General features: G+C 43.9%; 1 protein-coding gene across 1 annotated transcript in view; it reads right to left on the bottom strand.

Moving 5' to 3' along the window:
* Nucleotides 1-707: 707 nt before the first annotated feature.
* LOC147122202 (von Willebrand factor C domain-containing protein 2-like) overlaps nucleotides 708-10,531 on the bottom strand; it is a 28,561-nt gene continuing 18,737 nt past the window's right edge. Inside the window, exons 2-3 of the mRNA XM_085983106.1 lie at nucleotides 5,640-5,769; nucleotides 708-4,433 (exon numbers count right to left, since the gene is read on the bottom strand). Coding sequence (XP_085839232.1) covers nucleotides 4,249-4,433; nucleotides 5,640-5,769 — 315 coding nt within the window. The 3' untranslated portion in view covers nucleotides 708-4,248. The remainder of the gene's footprint in view (nucleotides 4,434-5,639; nucleotides 5,770-10,531) is intronic.

Below are 10,531 nucleotides of genomic sequence, written 5' to 3'. Positions count from 1 at the left end.
ATTGCAGACCCCCCCTCACGAAGCCTCCCCCCCGCCCACTGATTTCCCTTCCCCCCCACCCCACGACGCCTCCCCCAGGCCGCCGATTCCTCCACGAGGTCGCCCCTTCCTCCAGCCCTCACTGTGCTACTCCTCCAGCCCCCGATCATCCTCTGACCCCAGCCCCCGATCATCCTCTGACCCCCCCCAATCCTCCTCCGGCCCCCTGACTCTCTTCGGACCCCCCCCCCGATCTTCTCCCGGCCCCCAACCCCTTGATCTTCTCCCTGCACGATCCCCATATAATCCTTCCCTCCCTCCCTCCTCTCTGCGGCCTAGTGCCACAGACATACCCACCCGGAGCCAGTCAGCGTCAATCTGGCTGGCTGCGGGTGGGAAACAGAGGCTTCCAATTCAGGTGAGAGAGAGAGGCCCTGGCGTTAAAATCGGAAGCAAGAGAAAATCATCAAAGGAGGTCATCTCTGGTCACACTTTAGCATCCCTATTGACTGATTAGAGTGAAGAGTCGTGGAAAGGTCTGTAGTTACTTTTCTGCTCTCCATCCAGGAAAGCATAACAGGTGAGCATGCAAGGCAGAGCAAACCGAGATTGAATACTTAAAAATAGTGATAGCATCAGTGGCCCAGTGAATCTGTTTCCCTGTAAACTAACACAAGACCAGCTTGATTTTTATGAAGTTTTGCAATTGATCACCATAAAACTCAAGGTATGTGTTATTTGTAGTTTATAACCAAAATGGTAAGCACTGAAGTTTTACACACAGATATATTTTATGGTACACTACAGCGAACCACAAATACTATTATCTTTCTACTTTTTGGAACAATACTAGCTTAGCTATCCTGTGAGTCTGTAAAAGATCAGACGCAAATACTGTGAAACTGAAATGCCCTCACAAAAATAGGAAAGGTAACTTTACATGGGAAAATGAAAACTCTTCTTTCTCTCTTTTCTCAGGACCAAGATTCGGTACAACATGAGTTTCACTTTTGTTTGTTGTTAGCTTCAGAAATGCTGAAGCTTAGAACCCAGCAATATTTCCAAATCCACTTTGCAGGAGACCAATATTAGATTGAATTCCAGCAAGTGGTGAGATGGAGAAAAAGTTGGTGCAGTAATGATGGTTCTCCTTAGAGGTCTGTAACTTGATTTGAATACAGTGCACCTTAACAGGTTGTCACATTTTAGGCAGAAAAATTATTTGTCTCAAATATCATTTATAATGAAACAAAAACACAACTGAACAGGGAACATACCAATGAATAAGTAGCAAGCAGATAGTAAAACTACCAATCCAATGCCTACCAAGGAGGTACAAAAACTGAGTCTAATGGACATTCCACATTTTCGAGTAGGGAGCAGGTACATAACACACCAGGATTTTTTTAATGTATTATCGCCAGAAAAGGAATCCTGGAACTTGCTGCCCAGCGATGGAAAAGAATTGATGGCCATTATCAGAACCAGTGAAACCCTTCTAAAGGTAGCTGTTCCACCCCCCACCCCCGCCACAATGGGGCTTCCCATAGTTGTAACTGCATCAGCTATCAGCAATCTTGCATGAAGACATTCAACCAGAAGATTAATTACTTCTGAAGGTTGCTGTGGTTTTTCTTTGTGTAAGAACAATAAAAGCGTTTACTTTTAAACAACTATCTGGAGAACTTTGACAGGAAAAACAATATAACTATGTATAGGAACGCATAATATATAATAAGCAATAGTGCAAACATGCTAATTGTTTTACAGAACCAATCCTCCTGCTCCCACCAGCCTCCATCCCAGGTTCAACCCAGCGACTGCCTCAGCATAGGGCCACCTCCACTCGTGTCAGCTTGGCTCAGTATTGGCACTCTTGCCTCTGAATCAGAAGGTTGTGGGTTCATACCCCACTCTCCATGTACTTAATCGAGAAATCTGGACTGACACTTCAGTGCAGCACTGAGGAGACATTAAATAGCAGCACCGTCCACCTATAAAAGTGGATGTAAAAGATCCTGGCACTATTCAAAGAAAAGCAGGGGAATTCTCCTGTTGCCCTGCCTAACATTTAACCCTCTACCAATAGCACCAAAAACATATTAACTGGTTACCTTCTTGTTCTTTGTAGGATATTAGTGTGTGCAAACTGGCTGCTGCATTTCCCCGCATAGCAACAGTGATAACACTTCAAAATAATTCACTGGTTTATGAAGTGCTTTGGGATCTCCCAAGGATGTGACAGGTGCTATTTAAACACAAGAAGTTCTTTCTTACTTTTCTTTCCAAGCCTCAGTCCAAGGAATGCTTCTGCTACTTCAGGCCTCAGACTTTGATGCTCCCAGTTTCCATATAAAAGGAATCTGATTCCTCTTCATCCCTTCTTCAAATCATGCCATATTCAACTCATTCGCTGCCCCAATTCTTATGTTCCCCTTCTCCTTGGCTCCTGTTTCATTTCCCACTCGCCTGCTCTGCTTTGCATCCCATGCACTATTCCCTAGCTGGCTGTTCCCTGACCCTGGACTACCTCCGAGCAACACCACAGGAGATGTAAATATCAAAAGTCTTGCATATAGCATGCATCACTTACAAAATGTGTCCATTGCACTATATTGCTGCACTTTTCTATTGGCTCAAATTTTCCAAGAAACTATTAACACTGTACCCATATACATGTACTTCACTGTCTCACTATATTTTTCATAAACTTTTACCATATCACCTGACTCACCATGAGCGTTGCCAAGCACTATATTAATCAATACTGTATGCCAAGTATTAATTTAACAGTTGATTGAAAAGGGGCACAGACTTGAATTAGTGCTAAATTTGACTTCAATTGAAATATTGGTCCCAAATCAGTAATTATACAGTTGCTGGAGCTGAGCTCCTTTTCAGCTTGGAATGAAAATCACTCTAGCACACCTTTTGCCTTCCTGAATGAAACAAAAAGTGATCAATTCGAACACTAACTGATACTGTAATCAATCATATCCGGAAAAAACTTCAATCAAATTGGAGTTTCTTGTTTGTCTAGACAGTTTGTTTCAACTAAATAGGTTAGAGAGGACTGGGGTCAATCTCAAGTTATGTAAGGACAGAATTAGGTTAGATGTTAGGAGGTGGTTCTATTCCCAGAGAATAGTGGACCTGCGGAGCAGGCTGCCGGCTCATGTGGTGAATGCTGATTTGCTGAATTTATTCAAGCAAGAGCTGGAGTTGTTCCTGGCTGGGGTGGAGATCACCTCGCACAAAAGATAGTTATTGTATAACATTAATCAGGGTCAGAGTGGTGTCCTGGACTAGTTTGGATCACCTAAGGAAGACAGAGAGGAATTTTCCAGATTTTTTCCCCTAATTTGCTTGGTTTTTATTTGATTTTTTGCCTCTCCCAGGAGATTACATGGCTTTCAGGTAAGATGGGGAGTGCATATATTGCGATGCACAGGGCATTGCAGTTGTGTGGGACACGTTGGACGGACCATTGGGTCTTTGCCTGTCATTTTTTGTATGTTCATAAATTCTTCGCTCCAAACACTAAAGAGAAATGGTTGGCCAACTATAGGAAACATGTTTTGGAGCTAAAGAATTAATTCCTTTGGCTTCAAAGTGGCAGCATAACCAACGGTGGATGCAAAGCTGTTGCCTTCTTGGTTCCAGCTGTGGTCCCATGTTTTCACCATGGCAGAATCATTGGTAAGGACAATCCTGCTCGAAGCATCAAATTATAATTCGTTGGGGAGGGGGGAAATTCCCACAGAATTCTTGTTGGCATTTAAGATACCAGTGGCTCTCCCATTGCAATGCTTATGCAGAATAAGTTCTGAATAATCACAAACATCACAACAGAGTTTACTACTCCCATCCTTTCCAAGCAACAGAACTTTTTACAGGAAACGTTCCATGTTACGTCCAATGCATTCCATTCAGATGAACGGTTTGTTGTCAACCTTAATTCAGTGGAAATTTCTCTTCCTCCCTCCACCACCACCACCAATGTGATGCACCAACTACTGCATGTAAAAGTGCCATATTGTAAAAAGGAACCTTATCTGAAAACCAGGAAGTCTAAGGAAACAGGGTATAATATGTAGAAGAGTCATAATGGAGAAAGGTATTTATTGTGCACAGTTGTTTCATTAAGCTTCAGTTTGCAATAATAGAATTGTTGCATTTTTAACATCAGTGACCAAATATCCTGGCCAGCGGTATGCATCACAGAATTGAAGAGATGTGAAAGTATCAACGCTGTCGACAGTCTCATGGTTACTGATTGTGATCATCATTTAGAGTGCAATGATGAACCATCACGCACTTGGCTACACGATTGCCTTCCCAGTAACCAACGTCCTGACCATCGTGGCAGTGGCAGTAGGTGCACTTGTCAACCCACACAGTGGTCCCTCCTGGGATCACCTGACTTTGAGTGGAGTCGCTGTAACAATTTGGACCTTAAAAATTAAAATAGTGGGGAAAAAAGTTCAAGTTATTCAGTTTTGATCTATAAATTGGAGATGGTAGCACAAAGTTATCAGATTACAACTATTAAAGAATTATATTAAAGTCACACAAATAGAAAATGCTGGAAACAAACAAAGATTAGTCAGCTTCTGTGGAGAGGTAAGAGAAGTTAATGTTTTGGGCGGGGCATTTCTTCAGCACTGAAAAATGAAAGATAAGCAAGCATTTTAATAAAATCAGAAAAAAAGGACGGTGAGGGAAAAAATAGACAAAGATACTCCAAGCACAGAGAGTTAGTGAAATACCTGTAAAGCAGGAGATTGTTAAGCAATGTAAAGGATTACTTCAGTCAGGCAATAGAGAGAAGCATTAAAGGCATCAAAGATGTGTGAATAGCTGAGGCAGTAAGAGGCCCACACAAGAGAAAAAGTGAGAAACTGGAGACATAGAAAGCCTGCCAATCAGGTCTGCAATTAAAGTAAAAAATGCTGGCAAACATAGTGCATCCGTCAGTCCCGAGAAGAAAAGAAACAGGTCAACACCAAGGGGGCAAATCCCCCCAACCACCTGCGTTGTGAATAATGGACTCCATCCTAAGTGTCAACCTAAGCTCCCCCCACATCACCAGTGTCCTCTGCTAGAGAGAAAACAAAGGATACGGTTTGATGTTACTGAAGTCCATGTTCAGGCCAGGGGACTGCAGGCTGCCCACAAGAAAGATAAGATGGTGTTCCTGAAGCTCGTGTTGAGCTTGGTTGGGTAGAATGGAAGTGTTCAGCAAAGCAGACCCTAATCTGCATTTGGTCTCCCCAGATTAAAGGAGACTGCTCCATGAGCAGCGTATACAGTCTGCTACATTTTACTTAAATTTCTGTCGCACCTGGACAATGGTGTGAGATCAGGGCAAAGAACAGATGTTGTATCGCCTGCAGTTGCACAGGAAGGTGTCAGGCAAGGACAGCTGGTGGTGGAAAAGTAAGCTACGGAGGGCATAGTCCCTCCTAAAATCGTCTAATCCAGGATTGGAAGGGCCCTTCTCTCACCTTACATCTCTGCAGTGTGAAGTGTTTGAAGTGAGTCACAAGATTACTGGCACTTCAAATAGGGATAATTATATTCCCACATGATTATTGCTAGACAAATGTAATTTTCAATGTCTGCCCATTCTGTGATCTGCATTTTTGTTTAATTCTTACCATCCTTGCACTCTGGGCAACACTTTCCTTTCTCGTACACTGGATTAACACATGGGGGTGGAGCACAATCAGCGACTAGACAGCGTGCAATCCCATCCATATCACAGATGCACTGTTCACACTCTGATGGCTGAAATACAATGAGAAAAAATGATTTACTGGCATCATGGCTATGCAAGCAATCTGTCATAAAAGGAATTAATGGCCTGAAAGGAGCATAGGAACAGAAGTAGGCCATTCAGCCCCTCAAGCCTGTTCTACCATTCAGTTAGATCATGGCAGATCAGTACCTCGACTCCATTTACCCGCCTGTGCTCCATATCCCTTGTACCTTTACCTAACAAAAATCTAGCAGTCTCAGTCTTGAAAGCGTCAATTGACCTAGCATCCACAGACTTTTGGGAGGACAGAGTTCCAGATTTCCACTAACCTTTATGTGAAAACGTACTCCCTGATTTCAGTCCTAAATGATCTAACTCTAATTTTAAAATGATGCCGCCTTGTTCTGGATTCCCCCATCAGAGGAAATCAATTTTTCTGTATTTACCCTATTGAATTAGGGATGGGCAATAAATGCTGGCCTTGCCAGCGACGCCCACATCCCATGAACGAATTTTTAAAAATCCCTTTATCAGTCAAAGACCTTGATTAGATCACTCTTCAACCTTCTAAACTCAAAAGGAATATAAACCAAGTTTATGCAACCTGTCTAGGGTTGCAAAGGGGTGGAAAGTTTCCAGTAAATTTCCGGAAATTTTCCACGGGAAGTTTAGCTTGGGAATTTTGCCCAAAAAAGCACATGCTAGCATAATATTGTTTTTTTTGTATTTCTTTCTTTTTTTTCCACAGGTCCTCTCTTAAAATTACTAACAGAGATGGAATATTAATTATTAAGGAATTTCTTAATCAATATATGTTTATCTTCTTACTTGGCTTGTTTTAATAATTACAAGTTTTGTGTGTGACTGTGAACAAATGTGTCCTGATTGGTTGGATGAGTGGATGAGCGATTAGCTCCCTCTATTTGTAGTATTTGCATATCGAATTGTGATTGGCCTGCAGGCATCTGTAAGACTGCTATAGTTTTTTTAAGATCCAGGTTAGGGGTCCTGAGGGAAGTCATTTTGTTTTCTGCTGATGTTGTGATGATGCTGTAAGTAAATCAGACTTTATACCAAATAAACCAGTTACTTGTTGAACTCTGTTGTCCTTCAATTAAAAATATACAAAATAATACACTATTGGTGATGTAGCGTCGTGTGTGTACAGGTCATGCTTCCATCACATGGAGCATCAGCAAAAATGTACTCACCCTGTTGCAATCGTGCTGATCGACCGCAGTTCGACACAGAGATGAATGCCCTTTATTTCTCTGCATAGAACAATGCCACGTTTACCGTCGGATGTGTGGAAGCATTTTACCCCAGGCATTAAAGATGGAAAGACTGTGTACATGTGCAAACACTGTAGAAAGCCATATGTAAAGAATGCCACAAAGATGCAGCAGCATTTATCCAAATGCAACAACTTCACTCAAAGCTCACAGCAGTCAGCCCAGAGTTCCTCTGCTTCCATTCAAGAAGATGATGGTTCTCATTCAGCATCAGGCTCCTTATCATCAGCAACTCCTGGCCCACTTGGAAGGTTCTTTGATACAATGGATAACCATAGCCAGAAGCATGCAGATGAGTGCCTTGCTCGAGCTGTATATGCGACAGGCTCACCCCTCATGCTCACAGCCAATGTGTACTGGAAGAGATTTTTCAATGTTATTCGCCCTGCATACTGTCCTCCCACCAGACATGCTTTGTCTACTTATTTGCTGGAGGCTGAGTATAACAGAGTCCAAGGAAAGCTCAAAGAAACGATAGCGATGGCAGACTGTGTTGCAGTTATCTCAGATGGGTGGTCAAATGTACGAGGGGAGGGCATCATAAACTACATCGTCTCCACTCCTCTCCCAGTGTTCTTCAAGAGCACAGACACAAAGGACAACAGACACACAGGCACATACATTGCTGATGAGCTGAAAGCGGTCATCAACGATCTTGGATCACAAAAGGTCTTTGCAGTAGTTACTGACAATGCTGTGAATATGAAGGCTGCTTGGGCTCAAGTGGAGGAGGCCGACCCTCATATTACGTCTATTGGGTGCGCAGCTCATGGGCTTAACCTGCTCCTCAAGGACATCATGGGTTTGAGAACCATGGAAGCACTGTACAAGAGAGCCAAGCAAGTTGTTAAGTATGTCAGGGGAAAACAGGTAGTTGCAGCAACCTACAACTCCAAGCAAATGACAAAGAACAAGAACACCACACTGAAGCTGCCCAACAACACTAGATGGGGTGTCATAGAGTCATAGAGTCATAGAGTTTTACAGCACAGAAAGAGGCCCTTCGGCCCATCGTGTCTGCGCCGCCCATCCATCCCTGTCCAGTCTAATCCCATTTTCCAGCATTTGGTCCATAGCCTTGTATGCAATGGCATTTCAAGTGCTCATCCAAATGCTTCTTGAATGTTGTGAGGGTTCCTGCCTCCACCACCCTTTCAGGCATTGAGTTCCACATTCCAACCACCCTCTGGGTGAAAAAGTTCCTCCTCAAATCCCCTCTAAATCTCCTGCCCCTTACCCTGAATCTATGCCCCCTTGTTATTGACCCCCCCACTAAGGGGAAAAATTCCTCTTTATCTACCCTATCTATGCCCCTCATTATTTTGTACACCTCAATCAGGTCCCCCCTCAGCCTTCTCTGCTCCAAGGAAAACAACTCCAGCCTGTCCAGCCTCTCTTCATAGCTGAGGCGCTCCATCCCAGGTAACATCCTGGTGAATCTTCTCTGCACCCTCTCCAAAGCAATCACATCCTTCCTATAGTGAGGCGACCAGAACTGCACACAGTACTCCAGCTGTGGCCTCACCAGCGTTTTGTACAGCTCCATCATAACCTCCCTGCTCTTATATTCTATGCCTCGGCTAATGAAGGCAAGTATCCCATATGCCTTTTTAACCACCTTATCTACCTGCTCCGCTGCCTTCAGGGATCTATGTACATGTACACCAAGGTCCCTCTGACCCTCTGTACTTCCTAGGGTCCTACCACTCATTGTGTATTCCCTTGCCTTATTTGTCCGTCCAAAATGCATCACCTCGCACTTTTCAGGGTTAAATTCCATTTGCCACTTTTCCGCCCATCTGACCAACCCGTTTATATCGTCCTGTAGCCGGAGGCTTTCCTCCTCGCAATTTACCACCCCACCAATTTTCGTGTCATCTGCAAACTTACTGATCATACCTTTTACATTCTCATCCAAATCATTTATGTAGATCACAAACAATAAGGGACCCAGCACCGATCCCTGAGGTACCCCACTGGACACAGGCTTCCAGTCACAAAAGCAACCTTCGACCATCACCCTCTGCCTCCTGCCACTCAGCCAGTTTAGGATCCAACGCGCCAAGGCACCCTGGATCCCATGGGCTCTTACCTTCTTGACCAGTCTTCTCTGCGGGACTTTGTCAAAAGCTTTACTGAAGTCCATGTAAACCACATCCACAGCATTTCCCTCATCCACCCCACTAGTCACCCCCTCGAAAAATTCGATCAGATTTGTTAGACATGATTTACCCTTGACAAAGCCATGCTGACTATCCCCGATTAATCCTTGCCTCTCCAAGTGGAGATTAATTTTGTCCCTCAGAATTTTTTCCAATAATTTCCCCACCACAGATGTTAGACTCACTGGCCTGTAATTCCCTGGTTTATCCCTGCTACCCTTTTTGAATAATGGTACTACGTTAGCTGTTCTCCAGTCCTCTGGTACATCCCCTGTGGCCAGAGAGGTTCTGAAAATTAGTGTCAGAGCCCCTGCAATCTCCTCCCTTGCCTCCCACAGCAGCCTGGGATACATCTCGTCTGGGCCTGGGGATTTATCCACTTTTTGGCCCGCTAAAACCGCTAGCACCTCCTCCCTCTCGATGCTAATATGTTCAAGTATGTCACAGTCCCCTTGCCCGATTTCTATGTCTGCATCGTCTTTCTCCATAGTGAACACAGATGCAAAAAATTCATTTAAAACCCCGCCTACATCCTCTGGCTCTACACACAGATTGCCACTTTTGTCCCTAATGGGCCCTACCCTTTCCCTGGTTATCCTCTTGCCCTTAATATACTTATAAAACATCTTAGGATTTTCCTTTATTTTGCTCGCCAGTGTTATTTCATGGCCCCTCCTCGCCCTCCTAATTTCTTTTTTAAGTATGCCCCTGCACTTTTTATACTCCTCTAGGGCTTCTTCTGTCTTTAGTCTTTTGTAACTGCCAAAAGCCCCCCTTTTATTTCTAATGCATTTTTGTATATCCCTTGTCATCCAAGGTTCCCTTTGCTTGTTGGTCCCACCCTTGACCTTTACAGGAACATGTTGGCGTTGTACTCTCTCTATTTCCCTTCTGAAAGTCTCCCACTGTTTTGATGTGGATTTTCCTATAAGCAGCTGCTCCCAGTCCACTTTGGCCAGATCCTGCCTTATCATATTAAAATCGGCCTTCCCCCAATTTAGAACCCTTATTTCCGGGCCGTCTTTGTCTTTTTCCATGACCACCTTAAATCTCACCGAATTATGGTCACTGTCGCCAAAATGCTCTCCTACTGACACTTCCACCACTTGCCCGGCTACATTCCCCAGAATTAGGTCCAGTACCGCCCCCTCTCTTGTAGGACTTTCTACATGTTGGCTCAAAAAGCTCTCCTGGATGCACTTTAAGAATTCTGCACCCTCTAAGCCTTTCACACTCTGACTGGTGTTGTCATAATGTACAACAGCCTTCTGGAGGGTAAGGAGTCGCTGCAAGAAATGGCAATATCCCAATCTGGGGATATGGAAACCACCATCAAG

Source organism: Somniosus microcephalus, chromosome 3 (assembly GCF_052327205.1).
Source record: "Somniosus microcephalus isolate GS21.2 chromosome 3, FLI_Smic_1.0, whole genome shotgun sequence".
NCBI lineage: Eukaryota > Metazoa > Chordata > Chondrichthyes > Squaliformes > Somniosidae > Somniosus > Somniosus microcephalus.
Note: the sequence above shows the minus strand (reverse complement) of the source record. Positions and strands in the feature narration are given on the sequence as shown.